The sequence below is a fragment of the Chelonia mydas genome, chromosome 6 (genome assembly GCF_015237465.2).
Source record: "Chelonia mydas isolate rCheMyd1 chromosome 6, rCheMyd1.pri.v2, whole genome shotgun sequence".
Taxonomy (NCBI): Eukaryota; Metazoa; Chordata; order Testudines; family Cheloniidae; genus Chelonia; species Chelonia mydas.
Window position 1 is genome coordinate 11291837 of NC_051246.2, and position 25282 is coordinate 11317118.

Here is a 25282-nt window from a genome sequence, read left to right on the forward strand (position 1 = left end):
GCATGTTTATATTTATTTTATTTTGGTTAACTACTCTGACTTTTTGCCTATCACTTAATACCACTTAAAATCTATCTTTTATAGTCAATAAACTTGTTTAACTGTTTATCTTTACTAGTGAGTTTGTGCGAAGTGTGTGGCAAATCTGCTCAGGTTTTACAAAGGCTGGTTTAATCCACTTTCCATTGATGAAATGGTGAACCAATTAATAAACTAGACAGCATATTCCTGAGGTACAGAGCTGGGAGTTGGGGGAATCTGGTTGGTGCCTCTGTGTGATTCTTGAGTAGCTCTGGGAGCAATCGTGCAATCTAGCTGGGTGTGCGGGCTTCACATGCGTTTGTACTGAGTGATAATAGCTCCTGGAGGGGTTTACTGTTGGTCACTAGCAGGGCATTATGAGAGACAGCCCAGACTGGAGAGAGTTCAGGGGGCACAGCGCTCCCACAGTCCCAGGCTGCACCCCGGGATCCCGTCACAGAACCAAAGTTACCCATAGTGATGTATGGGAGGGAATCATTATGGCGCGAGTTCTATCAGCAGAAGCACATTGCTGGCACTTGGAGCCAGGCAGGCAAGCCAGGAACAGCCATCTGGGCAGTTCTCAGTAATAAATTAAGTGTTTACTGTTACTTAAAATCTCCAGTCTCTTTTCTCATGTTATAATGGCTAATTGGCAACAGCCATTACATGGTGTCAGAACAAAAATAAAAGTAAAAAAAGAGTAGAACAAACAAACAAAAATGGACCAACTGAAGCCTCTAGGAAAGTTAGTGTTTGAAGGAAATGCAGCAGAAAACTGAAGAAAGAGGAAGCAAGGATTTTTGTCTGCGAGTGGTGCAGACAAAAAGATGAATAGCTGCAAACAACATTATTTCTTCAGAGGCAGGTGGAGAAATCAGAAAGGTATTTAATACTTTTCAGTTTGTTGATGCAGCAGATAAGGAAAAATACATGCCTTAAAGAATAAGTTTGAGGCGTACTGTGCACTGCAGAGAAATGACATGAGAGGCACACAATTTTCATTAGAAGTCAGACAGAAAGGGAATGTATAGACCAATGTGTGAGTGATTTTAAATGGGCAGCACAATCTTGTGAATTCGGAGAATTTTGTGACCCAGTCACTCGTGCATCATATGTGATACTGTGTCAAACTCAGTGTGAGCTAGGTTACTGAAGATTAATTTAACCCTTGAACATTGTGACGGGGCATTCCATGTGCTTTATGAAAATACGCTTACGATATGAATGACATAACTGAGATATACTTTATGCAATATGACACATGCAAGATATCATTGGAAAGGTTATGATTTACTGAATATGATGATCCCATTTGTATGCCTTTTTGTAGATGAAGTTAGGAATATTGACCTATGTATCTGTATTTCATATTTGTTGCTTTGGGTCACTCCTAGTGATGACACTTCAGGGACTACAATGGAAAAGCCAGACAGGGCTTAATGGCCCATCAGCAAAGACAATGGACTGTGAAAAGGCTTGGCTGTGATGCTGGGGTGCTACAGAGTCAGATGGCCCGGTCACCTGATACCAACCAAATCCTTGGTCTGATGTACTTTTCCACGGGGGGTGGGGAATCAAACAAAGGTTTCCTGCCTTATAGAAATTCTGTATAAGGCAGGGAAGGGAAACAATGATTGTTTGCAGCTTGCTTTACCTCTGCCTCACCACCCCAAAGAGATACTTGAAAACACCTGAAAACAAGAGGATTGTAACTGCCGGTCGGTGGGTAGGTGGGAGGGGATGGGCCCAGGTCAGAAAAGACACCTCTGGCCTGTGAAGGACTTTACCTGAAGTAATGTCTTGGGTGAGAGATTACTATTTGTAACCAGTTTTCAGTGAATCTAGTTTAGATTGCATGCTTGGTATTATTTTGTTAGTTACCTGCTTTGTTCTGTTTGCTACCTCTTTGACCACTTCAAATACACCTTTTCCTAGTTAATAAACTTACTTCTGGTTTTTAATATAACCCAGTTTATGTAATTTCTAACTGGGGCGGGGGAGGCGCGAGAGGCTGTGTATACCTTCCTTCACATTGAGGAAGGAGGCAAACGTTCTATAACTTTGGTTTGTACCCCAAAGGGGCGCGAACATCTGGGTGCTGGAATAAATCGCTTAAGCTGAGTCTTCCCAGAGCTGATCTCAGTCTGCATCTGGATGTGGCCCTGCCTGTGTACTTGGCTGGAGGAGGCTGGAGGACCTGGCTCAGCAAGACCAGGTAAAAGGGGGCTCAGGCTGGCAGAGAAAGTGGGCTCAGAGGTATCTAAGCACCTCAGGTGACATCCCAGGGATCCTGAACCATCACAGACATGCTGTGGCCATATGCTGTGCAGACGAAATGACTGCAAAACAGTTAAAAGGTCTGGCTGAACTGGTAAAACTTATGCACACATTGCAGCCTTTAGCAAACACCAAGACATGCGGTCATGGACTGGAGGGCATCCTGATACTAATAAAAGCCTGTGATTAAGAGAAGTGGGAAAAAAGCAGTCAGAGAGTTTTTATAAAGGCGGTCACAGACATGCCCTAAGGCAGTGTTCTTCACGGCCAGGCCTGCGAGCCAGTGGCGGCTCCCACGGACCCTAAGGGCAGATCCCTGCCTGCCCTGGACCCACTCCCAAATTAGTGGGTGTGGAGCACCCACCCGCGCCAAGCTCCCGCCCTCTGCCCCCATGGCCCTGCACTTACCAACTCCTCCCCCACCCTCCCAGTGCTCCAGAGAGCCGCAAACAGCTGATTCACGGTGCTCAAGCTCCGGGAGGGAGGGGAGGAGAGGGGACGGGGTGCGCTCGGGGGAGGAGGCAAGTCGGTGCCTATGACCACGTGACTCTGGGAGTGGCCAACACGACCGTGTGGGGGGAGCAGGAGTCTCCACATGCTGCTCCTGCCTGCAAGCACCACCACCCCAGCTCCTATTGGCCGGGATGGGAAACTGTGGCCAATGGGAGTTGCGAGGGCAGTGCCTGCAGAGAGAGGCAGAACGCAGAGCCACATGCCCCCGCAGGGGCCCCAAGGGCATGTTGGCCTCTTCTGGGAGTGTGGGGCCGTGGCCACCCAAAGTAAGTGCCACCCCTTCCTGCGCCCTGTACCCCCTCCTGCATCCCAAGCCCCAGCCCTGAGTCCCCTCCCAGAGACAGCCCCTCATACTCCCTCCTGCACCCCAAGCCCCGGCTCCATCCCTGAGCCCACACCCCTTCCTGCACCCCATACACCCTCCTGCAACCAGCACCCGAAGCCTCTGCCCCAGCCCTGAGCCCCCTCCCAGAGCCAGCCCTTCATACCCTCCTGCACCCTATCCCTCCTCCCTCATGTTGAAGGCTTTTTACCAAAGTGGCCCCCACTTCAAAAATAGTGAAGAGCACGACCCTAAGGAATTGCCCTGCGTACGGGCAACAATGCTGATGATGTGGCAAACACAATCATTTGGCCAAAATGTACAGCTTTGGAAAGGAAAGTCCCAGCACAGACGTCTACAGTCACAGAAGCAGATGAGTACTTGCACGATCTGTTCCTTGGTACGCTGAGTACTAAGCCTCTCAAGGACAAGTGGAATGTGGATTTGCTCATTAAAATGATAAAAAAATGTGAGTGTTAAAGTCAGTTCTGGGCCACAGGCCAATGGGATGTCTGTAAAGTTACACAAAGCTTTAAGGGCTGAATCACTTCGCAGCTTGAGTATCCATCTGAAAACCTACTCAGGGGGAAAACAGCCAGTATGTAGCATAAGGAACTCGGAGTGTAAGAATCGGGATAAGAAAGCATGGCTGGAATTTCAGGTGGTGGAATTTGACTGACAAGCCATGCTGGGCTTACAGGCTGCGACAAGTTTAAATTTATTGCAAGGCGTCGGTATGGTAAAGGAAGAACCAGCAGGTGACTGGGATATATTTAAAGAATACAAGGTATTTGAATGCTTATGGTGCTTACCTGGCAACTCACAAGTACCACCTGTAATTCATGCACCTCATAAAGTTTCAGTGGTATTACGGGACAAAGTAGAAAAAGAATCCCACCAAATATGACGACATACTATCGTGGGGAAATACGAGAGGAGAACACGAGGAAAGGCTCACGAGAATTCTAGACAGGTGCTGTGACAGGAACCTGCGACTGAACAAGAGCCAATGGAAATTGGCTCTGACAGAGAGAAAATGTCTGAGGCCTCACTGGACAAAAGAAGGTCTAAACCTGACAACTCAAAAATTCCTGCAATAACTGAAATGGCCACACCAACCTAGGCTGAATCACAAAGACTTCTTGGAATGGTTACTTGCATTGGGAAATTTATCCCGAACATACCAATAGTAGCAGCTCCTTTAAGACAACTGTTGGGAAAAGATGTTGAGTTCGCCTGGTTGCCAGTACATAAGGTGGCATATGAACAGTTGAATGCAGGGGCGGTGAGTTATATGGGCCTGTGATGCCCGTGCTCCAGGAATATTTGGAGCACGGGGGCCCGGCTCCACCAATGTTCAGGGCTGGGTCTCGTCCCCCGGCCCCGCCTGCTGCCCCCATGCACCTCCCCCGGAGCGACTCCCGGCCCCGCCTGCCGCCCCGGGCGATTTAAAAGGGCCCAGGGCTCCCTGCCACCACTACTGGCAGCACAGTGACCCCCTGTGTGTGGGGGGGTGTCTCCGTGTGCTCCCCCCTCCCCAAGCACTGACTTTGCCATTGGAACTGCGGCCAATGGGAGCTGTGAGGGGCGGTGCCTGTGGGCAGCAGCGTGTAGAGACCTCCTGTCCCCCCACCTAGGAGCCGCTCCATGGGGGTGTGTGGGTCACTTTTGGGAGCTGCCTGAGGTAAACACAACTCCCCTCACCCCCTCCCGCACCCTGCCCCAGCCTAGAACCTGCACTCCACACCCAAACTCCCTCCCAAAGACCGCCCCCCACCTCCCCTGCACCCCAACCCCCTGCCCCAGCCCAGAGCCTGCAACCCGCACCCAAACCCCAGAGCCTGCCCCCTCACCCCCTCCTGCACCCAAACTCCCTCCCAGGGCCCGACCCCTCACCCCTCCGACACCCAAATTCACTCCCAGAGCCCGACCCCTTACCCCTCCTGCACCCAAACTCCCTTCCAGAGTCTGCACCCCAAACCCCTTCCCACACCCAAACTCCCTCCCCGAGCCCGCACCCCCTCCTTCACCCCAAACCTTAGGCAGGTGGGGGGGAAGGGGAGGGGCAGGACTCAAGCCCGTTCTGGGCATTACCAAAAATTATACAAACCAGCCACCCCTGGTTGAAAGAACTGATACAAGGGCACCCATGCTGAAGTACTTTAGTGTTAAAGAACCAGTTACTCTGTCAGTGGATGTAAGCTCTACCAGATTAGGAGCTGTACTGCTGCAAAACTGGGTTCCTGTTGCTTATGCCAATAAAGCTCTGACAGCTCCACAGCAGAGCTATGCCCAAATAGAAAGAGACATGTTAGCTGTACTCGATTTCATCAGTTTATCTACAGGAAAAAAGTAGCTATGGAAACAGACCACAAGTCTCTTGAGGCCGTTTTCAGAAAACCTTTGTACAGTGCCACACCAAGGATTAAAAGGTGGTTGCTAACACTCCAGAAATATCAACTGGAAGCTGGATACAGACCAGGGAAAGAGTTAGCAATTGCTGATGCTTTGTCCAGAGCATACATGTCGCGTGGTGAAGGAGAATGTTCAGAGGAAGCTGAAGTCACAGGACCCCTCATCTATTGCCTATTTCAGAACAGAAATCGGAGGAATGTCCAGCTGCTACGGCAAATGATGTTGTTCTGCAAACCTCAGGACAAACTATTTTGCAAGGCTGGCCAGACAAGAGACCAGAAGTACCAGAGGATATCCATGCCTATTGGTCATACAGAGAGGAACTCAGTGTGCAGGATGGACTTGTCTTTAAAAGTGACAGAATCATAGCTCTGAAAAGTCTCATAAAAGAGATCTTGGCTATTATTCATGAGTCATCTGGGAGCAGGGCCATGTAAAGAGTGAGCAGGAGATGCTGTCTATTGGCCAGGCATGTGTAGTCAAATTGAGGATGTGGTACAGTCTTGCAACATGTCAAACTTTCAGAAACAAAAATCTAAAGAAACCAATGCTATCATGCGAGGTCCCAAAAAGACCTTGACAGAAACTTGGCATGGACTTGTTTGAGTTTCAAGGTTCAGATTATTTTATTCTGGCTCATAATGATTCCAAATACAGTAGGTGCTCATTAGTAGCAACACATTGGTGCCCTTTTGCTACATTGCTCCTAAGTGGCTGTTGCTGTTGTGGGAACTGTCAACAATTCACAGTAGGGAAAGTGATCACAGGGGAAATGTTGCTTGTAAGCAGCGGTTGCTCTTACAAGGTGTTGCTGCTGTGATACAGCAGGGCCAGGGAGCAGAGGGAGAGTGTTTGAATGGAGATACATACGCCCTAGGCTAATTAAGGCGTGGTTCCCTGTAGACTAGGGAAGGTTACTACAGGTTAATTGGAGCACCTGTAGTCAATTAAGGCCCTGTCAGGAACCTAATAAAAACCCCCTGCTTCAGGCAGACAGGGTGGTGCCAGGAAGGAGAAAGGACTGGAGTTTGGAGGTGTGTTGCTGAGACTTGAAAGACTAGAGAACTGGAGGAAGGGAGACCCTGCCCCAGCAGGGCAGGGAGACGCCCTCCCTCAGCGTCAAGGACTGAGGGTAACTCTACCCAAGGGGGAAGAGGGTAAAAACCCGCAGCTGTGGCTCAGAGTGAGGAGCAAACCCAGACCCCTTCTCCGCTTTCCTCCTCTACCACCTTCCCAGGCTACTAGCGGGGCCCTTGGTGCCCCAAGAGCAGAGACAAGGGGTGGCATCCTACCACCCCCGTGCCAAGTAAAGTGCGGGACCCACCATACCAACATCGGCCATTTTGCCACACTGCAAACAAGTGTCTACTGTACTTAGAAGTCTGTTTGCTTTAGGACCCCACAACTGTATCTCTCCTCAGACTCTGCAAATCTATATTTGCAAGCCTATGGCATACCCAAAGAACTCATTAGTGACAATGAACAACAATTTTGCTCCTGAGACTTTATAACTTTTGCAAAGACATGGGACTTTATTCACAAAACTTCATCTTTGTTGCTCCCACAACTGAATGGAATGGCCGAGAGAGCAGTTCAAACCATAAAAGAGGTTTTTGGATAACACAGATCCCTATCTTAGCCTGCTGGACTATCAGAATATACCTATGGGAGATTTAGGGTCATTTGCCCAACTCCTTATGGGATGATGTCTACGGACCAAATTGCTGACTTCATCAAAGTTGTTAAATTAAGGAGACACACAAACTAGCCTAAAATTGAGATAAGCAAAGCAGACATATTTCTTTGACAAAGGTGCAAAGCCTTTATCACCTCTGGAAAATGGAGAGACTGTTGGTATTTGTCAGAAAGGAGCCTGGAAATCAGCACAGTTGATTGAGAAACACACTGCTTCAAGATCATATCTTATTGAGACAGAGGAAGGAGATGTCTACAGAAGAAACAAAGAATTTGATGAGCACTAAAATAATTGTGCAGGAGGGGGAATGAAATTATGGAACAAACAGAAACGGGGTCAACATCCAACTCAGAAGTGCAAGCAATACCAGACCAGTCAACTGAATCTACTGAGCCTCAAGTGATCACTTCAAATAGAAAAATGAAATGGGACACTGGTACTTCTGTTACTGCCTCTTAAGACAGAGTGATAAAAAACCCTGCTAGATATAGAGGCTAATTGTTATAGACTCTTTAATGGGACAGACTAGAGTTATGGATGCTAAATTAAGTTGATACAGGTAAGTAAAAAGTTGAAATTTAGTTAAATTGTATGTATTTTAAAAAGAAAGGGAGACCTAATGATAGTAGGGACTTTGGTGTAGGAACCAAAGTTACCCATAGTGTTATATGGGGGGAATCATTATATAGTGAGCCTTATCAGCAGAAGCACATTGCTGCTGGTGCTTGGAGCCAGGCAGGCCGGCAAAAGCTGTCTGTGCAGTCCTGGGCACTCAGTTAAGGGTTTACTCTTATGTTCAGCTGCTCGTATCTTTTCTTTTGTTATAATCGCAGGTTGGCAACAGCTCATACACTCAGTGCCTCTAGATATGTAACTGGTGTCCTCGTGGCCAAGATGGAGTCTGCTCTGCAGATGGCTCCGGCCAAGAAAAGGCCCAAGCAGGAATGCGGCAGGGAAACTCACTTTGACCCCAGGGGCTCCTGTTCCAACCCCCCCCCGCCCTCCCCCCCCCGAGTAAACACACACTGGAATAGTGCAATGAATATAGGAAAGGGAAATATTTATGTACAGGGGATGACTGGAGAAAAACAACATAGGGGAAGACAGGGAAAGTGGCAAAACAGGATGACATCCAACACGAGGACCCCTGTGCCTGGTGGCACCACAGTATGACAGGACAGACACTGAACACTGTGTCTACACTCAGAGTTCAGGAGTCCTGGACAGTGTTCTAGTCCTGCTCTGAGGGTTGGCTGCTCCTGGTTGCCTTCGGCACCAGTAACCTTCCCCCAACAAACCCCGCCAGTGCTCCCTTCTACCACTCTCTGCAAACTCACACAGAGACAGCTCCCCACTTAGCTATCTACAGCCTCCCTCCTTATTCCCAGTGCAAGGTCACAAGCCCCAGTACTCACCGCCCCATTCAGCTCTGGCAGCAGTGATACTGGGTCCAGATCCAGTTTGTCCTTCTCAGGTGATTCCTCCCTGGCACAGTGCTCCTCCTGACTCCTGTCCTGTCGTGTCCCCCGTCAGCTGCCCTATCCCTCCTCTGTTCAGGCTGGTTCTTCGCTGCTTCAGTACACAGGGCCTGCTCACTGTAGGCCTCTTGTCTGGAGCTACAGACACACCCACCCAGTCACTCTCCCTCCTTCCCTCCCCTGGAACAACCAGCACTTCCTCTCGGGACCTCAGTGTGAGGTTTCAAAAGGGCCATGCTCTCTGAACCCCAAGGGGGTTACACGTATCTGATTCCTCATGCCTACTGCTTCCCGACAGGAGTTTAGCCAGCCTATCAGAGCAGAGAACTGATTTGGCCTGGCTGGGACTCGTGCTGGCCTCTCTGGTGCCATTTTCGCTGTGGCAACTGGCCCTCCTATATCATCCCAGCCCCACACCACCATCCAGGCTTCATATCCCTGGCACAGCACTGCTGTATGGAATAAACCTCAATTCTGATGCAAAAATGTGTGGTGAGAGCGGAATTTCCCTGGCAGTTAGAGCCTGTGGGATGGGAGTAAAAAGGTCTTATAATGACAGGTCATTACAAACTTGCCTTCACGTTTACTGAATTTTAAGAGATACCTACAATTATGTTCATATCCACGATGCTTGGAGAATGTAACAAAACTTGCTTATGTTTTTGGTTAGTCATTTTATTAAATAAAATGTCAGGCTAATTTAAAGAATTTTCTTGAGCCTTCTGCTTTCTGTCATCAGGGACAAGCCATGTATCAGGGAAGATAACATCTCTTTGGCCAGAAACCCATGTTTATTACACCCAAGTGTGTTTAGACTCTAAAATGCAGTGTTTATGACTGCTATGGGTACCCACATGGCCCCACAGTATGCCAATGTTTTTATGGCTGACTTAGAACAATGCTTCCTCAGCTCTCGTCCCCTAACGCCTCTACTCTACTTGCGTTACATTGATGACATCATCATCATCTGGACCCAGGGGAAGGAAGCCCTTGAGGAATTCCACCAGGATTTCAACAATTTCCACCCCACCATCAACCTCAGCCTGGACCAGTCCACCAAAGAGATCCACTTCCTGGACACTACAGTGCAAATAAGCAATGGTCACATAAACACCACCCTATACTGGAAATCTACTGACCGCTATACTTACCTACATGCCTCCAGCTTCCATCCAGACCACATCACACGATCCATTGTCTACAGCCAAGCTCTAAGATACAACCATATTTTCTCCAATCCCTCAGACAGAGACAAACACCTACAGGATCTCTATCAAGCATTCTTAAAACTACAATACCCACCTGGTGAAGTGAAGAAACAGATTGACAGAGCCAGAAGGGTACCCAGAAGTCACCTACTACAGGACAGGCCCAACAAAGAAAGTAACAGAATGCCACTAGCCATCACCTACAACGCCCAGCTAAAACCTCTCCAGTGCATCATCAAGGATCTACAACCTATCCTGAAGGACAATTCCTCACTCTCACAGACCTTGGGAGACAGGTCAGTCCTCACTTACAGACAGCCCCCCAACCTGAAGCAAATACTCACCAGTAACTACACACCACACAACAAAAACACTAACCCAGGAACCAATACCTGCAACAAACCCCATTGCCAACTCTGTCCACATATCTATTCAAGGGACACCATCATAGGTCCTAACCATATCAGCCACACCATCAGGGGCTCGTTCACCTGCACATCTACCAATGTGATATAAGCCATCAAGTGCCAGCAATGCCCCTTTGCCATGTACATTGGCCAGACCAGACAGTCTCTACACAAAAGAATAAATGGACACAAATCAGACATCAAGAATTATAATATTCAAAAACCGGTAGGAGAACACTTCAGTCTCCCTGGACACTCAATAACAGACTTAAAAGTGGCAATTCTTCAACAAAAAAAACTTCAAAAACAGACTCCAATGAGAAACTGCAGAATTGGAATTAATTTGCAAACTGGACACCATCAAATTAGGCCTGAATAAAGACTGGGAGTGGATGGGCCACAACAAAAATTAATTTCCCCCTGCTGATACTCACACCTTCTTGTCAACTGTTTGAAATGGGCCACCTTGATTACATTGGCCTCATTAGCACTACAAAAGTGATTTTTTTCCTCCCTTGGTATTCACCCCTTCTTGTCAACTGTTGAGAATAGCCCACTTCCACCTTAATTGAATTGGCTTGTTAGCACTGACCCCCCACTTGGTAAGACAACTCCCATCTTTTCATGTGCTGTGTATTTATGCCTACCTACTGTATTTTCCACTCCATGCATCTGATGAAATGTGTATGCCCAAATAAATTTGTTAGTCTGTAAGGTGCCACAAGGACTCTTCGTTGTTTCTACTTTGCTGTAACTTTATATACTATTTTCTTGTAGGCTGTATTTTGACAAGTGTATACTGTTAGCTATTGTAATTGTGGGCATAGAATATTTGATGGGAGTCTTTAATTGCAAGTGTATTGCACATGGGCAGATCATCAATCTAAAACATTGGGTTCCAAGGAAAGAGCACGATTGTCTTCTCCGAAAACAAGACACCAGGCTGCTATAAGAAATTAGTAGAGATAAAACCCTATCTCAAGCAACAAACTTTTAATGGATTAGAGAGAGTCCTGTCTTTAAAAGAACGTCAGGATGTTCTATTTAGGAGCAAAGAGGAAGGTAGGGATCCTTATCAGAATAAAAAAACTAAGCTATAAAAGTGTCTTTCCTTTACACCTCCCCACTTCAGGAAGAGGTTGCGTGGACAACCATGAATCTGGCACTTCCTAACTTTTCAGTGCTTGACTTTGCAACTTGAACAACATTCTTTTAATGGAGGCACTTTTAAATGTAATAGTAATTACAGATGGTTACAATAGAGTTCACATGCCAGGATTCTAAAAAAATACCTGTGTGTGTATTAAACCTGGGACCAAAGGGATAACAATAAGTAAGTCAGGCATTAAGTACAGCTTCTGGTCAGCTGAATCAGTGGCAATTACATGTAAGAAAAGTTAGAACCTTCCTGCACTGTAATTGCAGTGTAACCACACCATAGTCAATGATCCTGTATTATGACATGTATCCAGCAAGAAACAGAAGAAACATCCATGGCTGAAAGATACCTAGGGTGACGAGAGCAGCATATTAGTTATGGTAGCTAAAGAAAACCAGTGTGACCTTGGGGTTCTTATGGAGAAGCCTCATATAACTAAAAGTGAGATCACCACCTACAGGTGTTTGAATGGTGTACGCAGCAATTTCACATCTCTAATTTTTATGAATCCTTTGAACTTTCATACCACCTTTCTTCTGAGGCCCTCATAGCACCTCACAAATGTTAGGTCACCACTTTTTTTTTTTTCATTATTGACTCTTGGAGAAGTCCCTGTCTAAGGCCTTGTCTGCACAAGACTTTAGGGGTGGGTCTCATTGGTCTGTGGGGAGAGGAGACTGTAGGAGAACTTGGAGGGAATCACAGAATCAAAACATGAATGCGGAATTCTGCTCTCCGTGGCCCTGGGACTGCAGTGGCAAGCAGGCAGGGTGGGGTGCTGCTGGTGGGAAGTGGGGGAAGGAAAGATGTCCTGTGAAGAGCCAGGGAGGGAGTGTCGGAGTGTCCCGCTCCTGATGTCCTGGGTGTCCTGATGTCAGAGTGTCCCCCTCCTTCCAACGGTGTACCGGTTTCCACTGAGCTGGGGTGCAGGGACAGGGGGGTGCCTGGATTGGTTGCTTCTGGCTGAACAAGTGTTCAGGCTAGTGAGTGCTATACTTAAAGCTGTGGTATTCAAACGGCAGCCTGTGGGCTGCACGCAGCACGCAGCAGGGTAAGCTGTTGGTGGGCTGCGGAAGTTTGTTGATATTGAGTGTCTGCATGCATGGCCGCCCGTAGCTCCCATGGCTGGGGTTCGCTGTTCCCAGCCAACGGGAGCTCTGGGAAGTGGCACAGGCTGCAGGGATGTGCTGTTGCTGTTTCCTGCAGCTCCCATTGGCCGGGAATGGCGAACCCCGGCCAGTGGGAGCTGTGGGCAGCTGTGCCTACAGATGCTCCAGGTAAACAAACCATCCCGGCCCGCCAGCAGCTTACCCTGACGAGCCGCATGTGGCCCACAGCCCGCAGTGTGAATACCACGGACCTAAAGAAACAGCGTGCTGACACACTCACTTTCCCCAACTCACACTTTGTCTCTCTCTCACACTCACACACTCCCCAACACACACACTGGCTCTCTCTCCCTCTCACACAAACACCCCCCCACACACACACTTCTGTGGGCTTCTTGTGTTGGTGTTCAGCAACATCAATTTGGTCAGACTACCAAGTGCTACTTTAAAAAGTGATTTAAAATGTGTCACTTTTTGGGCACACAGCGCTCATTACCAGGTTCACAGCACGGTCCAAACAAACAATGCCAGGCTCAGCACACTACAGCAACACACATGGCTGTGGCTCAGTGTTAATATGCTCCTTCAAGGCATCCCCAGCCGAATAGCCCCCCTTTGGGCTCCTCCGATAGCCTTGGGTTCATAGCACACAGCACAATACTGAACAGCAGAGCAGGGTCCATGCTCTGACAGAGATGGCTGGCTCACAGATTACCAGGGCAGTTGAAAAGCAGCTGGCAATCTAGTAGGATGCCCATTGAATGATGGGATTGAGAAATCTCTATCAGGTGATGCTGTACTGCCCTAAGAGCATTGCAAACCCTTCCCAAAGCACCAGCCAGCTGCACAGTGGGATAGCTTCCCATAGTGCACTGCTCTCTGTGTGGATGCAAGAAATGCTATTGTGTTTGTGCTCTGTCGACACAAGGAGCATAGTGTGGACATGCATCAGCGTTGTAATTACAGTGGTGGCTGTACATCGACGTAACTTAAGTCAACTTAATTTTGAAATGTAGACAATGCCTAAGAAATTCCTGAGGCATTCACTGTAGTTTAGCGCTAGTCACATACCTTGTAAGGTTCCAGTCTTGCTATATGGAATATCCATCCCTGGATTGGGCATGAGATAACACCCACTGTTATGCTTCAGAATGTTTAGACATTTTGGAAACTTGGAAGAGCTTTCAGTGTCCTAGAGGGGAATAAAAAATGTAGGAATATGAGATAATAAACCCAGGAATGGATCAGTCTCTCAGCAACATTTGTTTGAATATTCAATTATTTAGGTGCCCAGCCAAGTCACAATCACCAGTGTCTCTAGGGATAAGTAAGCAGATCAGTCATAGTTAGTTTTAAGCTACACAAACAGGAGGAAAGTCCAATGGGAATCCATCCAACATTGTTTAATGTCTTTAAGACTCACAGGGTATGCCTACACAGCAACGAAAAACCCGCAGCTGGCCCGTGCCAGCTGACTCAGGCTCGTGGGGCTCAGGCTGTGGGTCTGTTTTACTGCTGTGTAGACTTCTGGGCTCATGCTACAGCCTGAGCTCTGGGATTCTCCACCTTGCACTGTCCTAGAGCCGAGGTTCCAACCCAAGCCTAGACGTCTACACAGCAGTGAAACAGCCCCATGAGCCTGAGTTGGCTGGCACAGGCCAGCTGCGGGTATCTAGTTGCTGTGTAGACGTACCCTTAGTGTCACTGGGGAACACTTTGAGGAATGGAGATCTTATAGGGAAGATACAGGCTCCACAATGACTAAAGTGGAAGCAGACTGCTGGTGTAGACAAATGACCGGGTTTGGAGGAGTATTTCAACTAGGAACTCAGGAAGCCAAGAGGTGCCAGGAACTGCTCAGTTTGGTCTAAGAGATCTGCTATGATGACAGTAATACAAAGGTAACACTGTCTGGTAATAAAACATGCAACAGAAGGAAGCAGGGACAGGGCGAGATAATGGAGATACAGTCTGAAGAGTAACAAGACATCAGACTAAGGAGTTAAATAAAAATAGGCACATGGCCAAGAACATGAACTATAAGTGTCTAGAGAGTCTATCAAAACCAAGAGGAGAAGAGTTAAAGCAAGAACAGGTAAACAAGGAAGCCTGGTCATGGAAGAGGAGCTTGGTAAATAGGTGATATTGAAATGGGGTGGAATGACACAAAACAGTGAGACACTCTAATGCCTGGCTATAAACAACAGGAGGAGGAAAGATGGAGGAGAAGAATTACGCCTAAATGAGTCCATATGTTTAGCAAGATAAAAATTCTGAGTGGAGAGGACCACACCATAGAATGTGTGTGGATTCTTCTACATTTGTATTTATTTACTGAGGTACAAGTACATTAAAAAAACACCCATTCCAGGCTCTGGGCACCCTTTAACAAACTCCTAAAAATGCAACTCATACATAACAGACTAACAATTGACCCAATGGTAGCACTACCCCAGCACCAACATAAATGAAAGAAATGTTTAAAAATAACCTCCCCCCGCAAACAAACCACCACCAGGACTCCCAATTTCACCCTTCTTCCAGCTCCCCACAGGCCAAGAAGAAAAGATGAGCCTTGCAGCATGCCCTGAAGATTAACAAACTTAGGGCTGGTCTACACTACTCAGTCAAGTCGAAGAAGGCAACTTACATCGACCTAATTATGTCAGTGTCCGCACTAGATCCTTGTCCTGCTGATGTAAGTGCCCTACTACATCGACATAACAACTCCACCCTCACCAGAGGTGTAGGGATTATGTTGGTGTACTTAGGGTGACACATTATTTACATCGCCTGTCGGCTGTCTTGTCAATTTCATGGCTCCATGCTGGCTCCCCGGTCCCAGCCAGGCTGCTGCCTGGAGGCTCCCTGCTCCCAACCAGGCTGCACCCGCCCGGCTCCCCACTCAGGGAGCTGAGAAGCACTGGCGGCTGCCCCCACTCCCAGTGGGTAGTTGAGAGCCCGGGGGGCAGCTAGGCTCCCAGTGGGGAGCTGCACAGAGCTGAGCGCGCTGGCTCTCAGGCCCCCCCCCGCCCCCACTGCCCCTTTTCAGTCAGTGGAAAGGCTCCTGGTGAGGACGTGCACCAACAGAAGGAGGGTAGTGTGTACATCAGCCACCTCAGGAATTACTGCGGTGGTGTAAGTCAACTTAACATAGGTCAACTTAAGTCTGTAGTGTGGACATGCCCTAAGGTTGTTTCAGACCAAGGGGAGGGAAGTGAGTTCCAAAGACACAGAAGCCCAGTTGAGAATGCCCTGCCAGCAGCCCCTTCTCTTTTAGTCCAGTGGAACTCTAGGGCAGACGTTCTATTACCGATATCAGGGTCAGGAGAAGGATATCGAACGCTGAATGCAGATCAGGAACATAAGAAGAAATATGATTGTGTAATATTTATATTACAAGTAGTCCCAAAAGTTTCTGGTAAGCAGATGGGGACCACTGTGCTAGGCACTGCTAGCGATAGACATGGTCCCTGCTCCAAGGAGCTCACAATGTAAGATGACAAGTAACTTACAACTGGTGGGGTGAAAGGAGCAAATCAAATATTTATGTTTTGAAAGGCCATATGTATATGATTATTATTTTATTTTTTTGTTTTTTAAATCACATAAATAAGTGCTAACATTAGACTAAGTCTAATAAAGTAGCATCCATGGATAACTTCAGTCATTGCATCCGAGTATGACACTAAAGACAAGGTTTAGAAAAGCAAAGCACCTCTCAATACCTTAAATGTTTGCTTCTTTGAACAATTAGTCCTAGGCAGGAGCATAGGAAGCTCCCAAGAAGTGGGGGGCTGCTGACACCCAGACTGTGGTCCCTCCCCCAAAACCCCATCCATGCTCCACCCCTCCCTCTGTGGCCCTACCCACACTCCGCCCCGAGCCTTTGCCTCCAGGCCCCACCCCTCCTAGGCCTCTCACCCTGAGGCCCTGCCCCCACTCCGCCTCTTCCCTGAGGACTTGCCCGCTTCTGGCCCCTCTCTGCCTCCTTCCCACCACATTGCTCACCCTTAAGACAAAAAAAAAGTGTGGGGCATAGCCCTTGCACTTTTAAAGTGATGGGACCATGGCCTCATGGACCCCCCCTGTTCCGGTGCCCCTGGTCCTAGGGTGCCCCAGAGGACAGGCTGTTCTAGACTTAGTCCTACATAACACTGGAGTTGGCTCAAGAAGCAAGTATATTTGAGGCACTCAGGACTTGTCTAGACAGCAAGTTAGTGCGTGGCAAGCCAGGGTGTGAATGTACAGCACACTAGCTTTTCGCACACTAGCTCCCATTTGGAACTGGAGTACATCAGAGCACACTATGGAACTTTTAGTGCTCTGTAGCAGGGTCCACAGGTCGACTTACTGTGCAACAAGCTAGTGTGCTGTACATTCACACCCTGGCTTACTGCAACGGGCCATCTAGACAAGTCCTAGGTAATAACACTGACAATATAATTGAGTTTCACATCTTCAGGGGTGGAAGGTACCAAAAGCTAGCGTTGTGACACTACACTTTAGACACAGGGATTTAAAAAAAGGGGAGCTTATCAAACAGGCCCTAAAGTAAAAAAATTAAGAAATTAAACTTCTTAATTCCAGCAAGAAGACTACTTAGCCAACCGGAACAGAATCCCAGAAGGTATGTATGTATCAAACATATATACAAAATGCTTCCTGAAAACCAGATAAGATAGCTCATGGACAATAACATCAAACCAAAAAATAAACAAACAAACAAACAAACCAGAGTTAAGTCATGTACCTATATCTGTTACCTTTTCACACAAACACACCTAAGGAAACTCACAAACACACATTCTGTTCCCCTAGAAACTCAGATCTCCTGAGCAAGTCACCTAATTTATCTTCAGGCAACCTTAACTCTGCCCTCTATTTGAAACCACTGATTCAGTGGAATTAGTCTTCATTTCCCACTGCTTGTGGGTTTGAGTCTGGCATTATTTTACCGAAGGATCATTACCCAGTTATAATAGATATAGTTAAAATAAAGACATTGAAAGATGATTGTTATCTTAAAGCTTCTTATTAATTAATTCCATTAGATTATCCAGTTTCCCTCCATGAGAAAAGATCTGGTTTACATCAATCCATCCCTGCTCTGTGCCTGTCACACTAGCCAGAGAAGCCCCACTGCCTCCACCCCCAACCCCCTATTACTGGAAGGGGCGTGTCCTAACCATACAGCGAAGGGTAGCCTAGAATTCCTCCTTACCTGTGAAGGGTTAAGAAGCTCAAATAACCTGGTTGGCACCTGACCAAAAGGACCAACGGGGAAAGAAGATACTTTCAAATCGGGGGGGGGGGGAGGGAAGGCTTTGTTTGTGCTCTTTGTGTGGATGGATTTCTCTCAGGACTGAGGGAAGTCAGTCAGAAATCCATCTCCTCTAACCAATCCTGTACAAGTCTCTGATATTACAAAAATAGTAAGTAAAAGCCAGGCAAGGCACATTAGATTATCTTTTGTTTTAACTTGTGAATTTTCCCTTTGCTGGAGGGAGGTTTATTCCTGTTTTTTGTAACTTTGAAACTAAGCCTAGAGGGGGTTCCTCTGTGTTCTTGAATCTTTTGTTACCCTGTAAAGTTATCTTCCATCCTGATTTTACAGAGGTGATTCTTTTACCTTTTCTTTAAGTAAAATTCTTTTTTTTAAGAACCTGATTGATTTTTAAGTGTCCTAAGGACCCAAGGGTTTGGGTCTGTGTGCACTTTGTAACCAATTGGTTAGGGTATTATTCTCAAGCCTCCCCAGGAAAGGGGGTGAAGGGGCTTGGGGGGAATATCTTGGGGGAATAAGAACTCCAAGTGGTCCTTTTCCTGATTCTTTGTCTAAATCACTTGGTGGTGACCGCATACTGTTCAAGGACAAGATGGAATTTGTGCCCTGGGAAACTGTTTAACCTAAGCTGGTAAAAATAAGCTTCGGGGATCTTTCATGCAGGTCCCCACATTTGTACCCCAGAGTTCAGAGTGGGGAGGAAACCCTGACAGGGTGACTGAGGTTCTGTGGTCTGTGATGTGCAGGAAGTCAGACTAGGTGATCATGATGGTCCCTTCTGGCCTTAAAGTCTATGAGTCACTGTACTTTAGAGAACTATGGGTCTCTAGATCTCCCAGCACAGCCGCTAATGCTGAAGCAGTGGGGAGCTTCAGACTGGCATGTGCTTCTCTGCCCTGATCCCCAGTGAGATACAACTGAGTTTCACTTTCCATCTCCTCTTGGCAGGGCTAGATCCAGGCACAGCTCAAGCTCCTGTGTCCACTGGCTCCACACCTGGGCTACATTCAGTAAAACCCAGGGTTCCTGAGGCTGTGTGCCATGGCACAAGCTGCTATTTGCTGCACCCCAGAGATTCTTACAATTTGTAAGTTAAAATTGCTTCAGCTGCCCTAAGCAATGGGGCAGGCACCTGAGCCACTGTTGCTGTCCCTCAAACTCGGCCCCACCTGAAACCTGACCTTCCTTTTCTAGTTCCACTTATCATCATACTACAGTACAGACCTGTTTAGTTTATTCAGTGAACGTAAGAACGGCCATACTGGGTCCGACCAAAGGTCCAACTAGCCCAGTATCCTGTCTTCCAACAGTGGCCAATGCCATTCCCTCCCCCAGAGGGAATGAACAGAACAGGTAATCATCAAGTGATCCATTCCGTTGCCCTTTCCCAGCTTCTGGCAAACACGTGCCTGCTGTCACTATCCTGGGGCTTGCGCTTGTTTGTACTAGCCAGTGGTTTTGCAGCTGTAAAGGAGCCAGAATCCTTCTGTGCCTCTGTCCTCAGTGGTCATTGTATTCTAGGATGGAGTCCAGGCTATGCAAGATGCGAAGAGACCTATTCCCTCTTGTCAGGCTTAGATTGTTTCCCTGGCCCAGCCAGTGTCTGAAGGCTGAGGGCAGGACAGGCACAATTTTCCTTCAGCTACAGAGGAGCATCCCAGATATTATTATTTTTATTAAAATACATTCTAATACCTAGTTCTCCAATCAGTGCCATTTCTTTGCATGCTCAGAGATGTTGCCAGGTGGGGGAGCGGCTGGGGAGCCCAACAGAAAATACTCTTGGACAGAGGAGAAGCCAAAAAAAACCCACCCAGAACAGAGCCCCAGAAAGATTAAAGCAAAGGGGAAATGTGTGTAACCCTAAATGCTCACTACTTTTCTCTGTAAGGCTTGGAAAGCCTCTAAAGAGAGACGCCCAAGAATGCAGGGGAGCGGGGGAGTCTCTGAGAACCCAGCCACTCAACTGCAGGGGATGGCCCAAGCAACAGAAGGCTGTCATTCAAATAGCTTTGATTTGTAGCGTGGCTACAATAAGCAATGTGGCCTTGTCCTTCCCTCCTCCCCCACCCCACTCAGGCTACTTTTAATAATCAGCATTGTCAGTGATCCCATTTTTTTTTAATAAATAAAGAATGAATGGATTCAAAACAATAGGGACTTTATTTCCTTTGCCAGCTGTGGTCAAAGGCAGGAGGGGGATTGGCTTACAGGTAAGTACATTCACCAAAGGGGGCAGCTTTGCATCAAGGACAAACACACACAACTGTCACACCCTAACCTGGTCCATCATGAAACTGTTTTTCAAAGCCTCTCTGATGCACAGTGCACCTAGCTGTGCTCTTCTAATTGTCCTGGTGTCTGGCTGCTCAAAATTGGCTGCCAGGCAATCTGCCTCAACCTCCCACCCCTCAATAAACATCTTCCCCTTACTCTCACAGATATTATGGAACACACAGCAAGCAGCAATAACAATGGGAATATTGGTTGTGCTGAGGTCTAACCTACACAGCAAACAGCGCCAGTGCACTTTTAAATGTCCAAAGGCACATTCTACCATCACTCTGCACCTGCTCAGCCTATAATTGAACTGCTCCTTACTAGTGTCCAGGCTTCCTTTGTACGGCTTCATGAGCCAGGGGAGCAAGGGGTAGGCTGGGTCCCCAAGGATAACTATTGGCATTTCAACATCCCCAATGGTAATTTTCTGGTCTGGGAAGAAAGTCCCTTCTTGCAGCTTTTTGAACAGCCCAGAGTTCCAAAAGATGCAAGCGCCATGCACCTTTCCCAAACATCCCATGTTGATGTCGGTGAAATGGCCCTTGTGATCCACCAGTGCTTGCAACACCATTGAGAAGTACCCCTCGTGGTTTATGTACTGTTTGGCAAGGTGGTCCGGTGCCAAGATAGGGATATCTGTTCCATCTATCGCCCCACCAGAGTTAGGGAATCCCATTGCAGCAAAGCCATCCACTATGACCTGCACATTTCCCAGAGTCACTACCCTTGTTAGCAGAGGGTTATTGATTGCCTTGGCTACTTGGATCACAGCAGCCCCCACTGTAGATTTGCCCACTCTGAATTGATTCCCAGCTGACTAGTAGCTGTCTGGCATTGCAAGCTTCCAGAAGGCTATCGCCACTCGCCTCTCAACTGTCAGGGTAGGTCTCATCTTGGTATTCGTGCGCTTCAGGGGGAAAGCAACTCACAAAGTTCCATGAAAGTGGCCTTACGCATGTGAAAGTTTCACAGCCACTGGGAATCATCCCATACCTGCAACACTATGAGGTCCCACCATTCTGTGCTTGTTTGCCTGGCCCTGAATCAGCGTTCCACTGTATCAACATGCCCTAATGCCAGCATGATATCCCAATTGCCACATCTTGTGCTTTCAGGAACGTCTGTGGCCATGTCCTCATCACAATCTTCCTCGTTCTGGTGCCTCCTAGCCAGGCTCTGCACATACTGCAGGATAATGCAGTATAACTTGTATGCCTCATTACTTGGACTCACTTCAAATCTCTTTGTAGTTAATAAACTTGTTTTATTGTTTTATCTACTCCTGTGCGTTCACGTTGAAGTGTTGGGGTAATTCCATTTCAGGTGACAAGTTATGTGCATATGATTTCCTTAAAGGAATAATCGATTCAAAAGATTAGTAGTGTCCAGGGTATTACAGGACATACATTTCTTGGGAATTGGGTGTCTGGGTGCTAGAGAGAGGAGCACTTCTTAAGCTGTTTTCAGTTAAGTCTGCAGCTTTGGGGTGTGTAGTTCAGAGCCTAGGTTTGTGTTGGAGCAGACTGGCATGTCTGGCTCAACAAGGCAGGGTTCTGGAGTCCTAAGCTGGTTGGGAAAATGGGCTCAGAGGTAGTTTCAGCACATCAGGTGGCAGTCCCAAGGGGATCTCTGTGACCGAACCCATTACAGGAGTGTAGGGGAATAGAGGGATGTGAAGGAAACCAACAGAATTTACCTGGGTTAGTTGAGTCAGATACTTCTTTGCATGTTTAGATGTACATTCTGCAGGTTTATAGTCACGAACCAGAATGTCCATGTGCTAAAACATTAAAAAAAAATCTAGTTAACAGATGCAAATCTTCCAAGTGATAATACATAACTCTCAGAGCAGCAGAGACAATTCCCAGAGTCCATTTCTGCCAATTGACCCTGGTTCAACAGGTCATGCCAAGACCAGCTCAGCTTAGCTCCTACCAGCTCAGCCAGATGTAAAGTTGCTGCCCATGTATCAGGAGTGCTAGCTGAGTCTGGGCTGTGCTAATGTGGGAGACACACGGGGCCTGATTCTACACTCGGTTCCACTGATTTTACACTGGAGAATCAGAGCCAGAAGACTGGTTATCTGAGGGGGGTGCTTTTAACTGGACAAGTCAGTGAAGCTCTGCATTAACACCTCCCTGAGATGAAGACGGGCCGTTCACCCTCTCAGAGTTATTGCTTCAAGCTGGCTGCTGCAATGCACGTTACTCTCATGCCATGTGCTTAAGCTTTTCTGTGTGTAACTCACACTAACAACCCCACACTTTGTCCCTCTCTCATGGCTGGACTACAGAACAGAGCTTCATGAGACTGATGCCGGTGTCAAGCTAATAACTGGACTTTTAGCTCAAGTAAGGGGAGGCTCAGGCTTTTAGATCCAGTGATCTCGGGTTGAGTTCCCACTGAGAACTCAGCCAGAGGCAACATCACGTGGAATCGATCCAATGGGGGGCACAGCTATGTTCAGGGGAGGGGCCACAGCCCCAACCTGCCCTCCTGCTGGGCTAGCCCAGCCAGCTCCCACACTGAGCCAGGGGAGTGCTAGGCCTGGATTGTTAAAGGCGGAGGAAGAGCTCCATTGCCAGTGATTCTGTCTTGGGGAAGCCCAAATACATGCAGAGAGAACCCGTGTCACTGGGCAAGGGATGTCCCAGCCCCTTCTTAACAAAAGCAGGGCCCATTCTTCCCCTCCCTTTCCTACACACGGGTCAATTGGGGGGAATCCCTTCCTTGAGGTGGGAAGGTGGAGAAAAAAAGAATTCCTCCTTCACCGCTCCCCATCACCTTTGTGGGGGGGGGGGTCCTCTATGGGAAGGCATTTTGGGAACAGTGACACTGCAAAGAAAGACCCATGGCAGCAAGACTCAGAGCCCGGGTCAACTGACTTGGGCATGTGGGGCTCATGCTACAGGGCTACATACAGCCATCTAGTCGTTCCTGCTTTGGCTGGACCCCAGGCACTGAGACCCCCCCCATCATTAGGTCTCAGGGGCTGGAGCCTGGGCTGAGTGGGGACAACTACACTGCTATTTTAAGCACTGTAGTACAAGCCTCATGAGCACAAGTCAGTTGACCCAGGCTCCGAGACTCGCTGCTTTCAGCCTTTTTTTGCAGTGTGCCCATACCCGCAGATATCCTGTCTCCACAACAGTTGCCCTCTGCCTCTCTTGCCAGCTGCTCGGAGCTGTGCTGTCCTGAGATCTCAGCCACTCCACTCCCTGCAGCCTCTAAGAGCACCCACCTCTGCCATCCCCACTGCCAGGGGTTCCCCTCTTCCCAGGACTCCTGCTGCTGCTCCACCCAACTGGGGGTAGAGGAGATTGACCATGACAGCATCTTTCCGTATATCCCCCAGTCCTGGCAAGGGCTTCTGGCCCGGTGACCCCCAGGAGAGCAGCAGGAACAGGGACAAGAGAAGAGAACAGCCGGGTACATAAAGAGGGAGGGGGAACTAACGGGAAGGGGGGAATGACTAACTGTCTATTTTTGTGGGGAAGGATAATTTTCTGCAGCTCACTGTGTGACTTTCCTCAGTGCTGAGAAAGTCACCAGTGTCCTCCACATCATCTTTACCTTTTCCACAAGCCGTGGTTAGGACCCATGTAGGGGAGATTAGTGACTTTTTCTCACTAATGAGAAATGTCATGCATGGAGCTGCCCAAAACCTGGCAGGTGGGCAAACAACTGGCTGCCAATGCGGAGCCGCAGGTAGGGCTGGAGGCAGTGGGAGACAGGAGAGGGACAAGTAGGGGCCTGCGGACACCTGCGCCAGAATCATGTGATCACAGGAGCTCTTCACATTATCATGAGAGTTCCTGCAAAATTTCCTTCCTCACAATACACTTGTGAGAGTTCATGATACTCATGTTGGGGAAGGGCAGGGCGAGTTCAAAACTCACAAGACGAACCAAAACCAAGAATTAATCTTTTAAAGTAATCTCATTACTTTTGGCCAATCTCCTGATTTTTGGGGTCTAACTCAGGAGATTGTAACTCTTTCGGTTGACAACACTACAACTGCTTCAGACAAGATTCTAACCAGTGCCCTTTACGCAGATGAAACTGGAGGGGAAACAGCTGTGATCCCTGGCCAAGCCAGAAAGACCTGGTCTTGGCTGGGAGATGCACATCCTTGGCTGAGCCAGTAGAAACTGCTTTGAGTCGATCCCAGCTGGATGTTGATCTGATCCAGTAGCAGGGGCTGTGCTGCGCTGCACATCAATCTTTGCAGATTTTCTACTGTACTTAATACTGGGCAAAGATGTCACGAGGTAAGAGAACACAGTGGAGCTTTTGGACTGAAGGCACCATAGCAGCTACAGTACCAGTTTCACAAAATGCTCTGCATGTGGATTTTACGGACTGAAAAGCATGCAATTACCTGAATTGTCTGATCATGGAAGATTTCTTCCACAGTATTCGCAATGTGGAGAAACATCTAAATAAAACACGGACATAACATAGACAGGGAGATTAGTTCCGTGATCTGAGTAATTTCTTAAAATGAACAGGCAAGATCCTAGGTAGGTAGGTAGGTAGATAGCTATAGATCATCATGTAGAGATTACTATGTCTACAGAATTAAGTTTGCAATCATGTTCTATTATAAAGTCAGTTATGTTCCTTCCTCCATCCCCCTTGTGACTTTTACGAAACATCTTCAGGGTTTCACAATTTAAAGGCTAACAAAGTTATTTGGTTTCAGAGTAGCAGCCGTGTTAGTCTGTATCCGGAAAAAGAAAAGGAGTACTTGTGGCATCAGATGAAGTGAGCTGTAGCTCATGAAAGCTTATGCTCAAATAAATTTGTTAGTCTCTAAGGTGCCACAAGTACTCCTGTTCTTCTTAAAGTTATTTGGAAATTGTCAAGGAAATTAAGCAATTTTTCAGAGAAAATCAACAGAAATTATTCCTTTGAAATGTCTGAAAAAGGTTTCCTTTCTGTATTGAGAGCTCCATCTGCAACTGCAGCTTGATTACTCAGGGAAAGTAACTGTCTCCCAGATAACCCACTCCAAACAATTTGGGGCTCAATGATCTAAGAGCAACACCTGTAACTCCATACGGAGAGTAACAGGCAGAGCTATAGTGTGCCAGGGACCTGTCCA

At 47.6% G+C, this 25282-nt stretch overlaps 1 protein-coding gene across 1 annotated transcript in view; it reads right to left on the reverse strand.

Moving 5' to 3' along the window:
* LOC114018353 (ninein) overlaps positions 1 to 25282 on the reverse strand; it is a 107798-nt gene that overhangs the window by 39164 nt on the left and 43352 nt on the right. Inside the window, exons 4-6 of the mRNA XM_043548404.1 lie at positions 24557 to 24613; positions 21872 to 21955; positions 13680 to 13800 (exon numbers count right to left, since the gene is read on the reverse strand). Coding sequence (XP_043404339.1) covers positions 13680 to 13800; positions 21872 to 21955; positions 24557 to 24613 — 262 coding nt within the window. The remainder of the gene's footprint in view (positions 1 to 13679; positions 13801 to 21871; positions 21956 to 24556; positions 24614 to 25282) is intronic.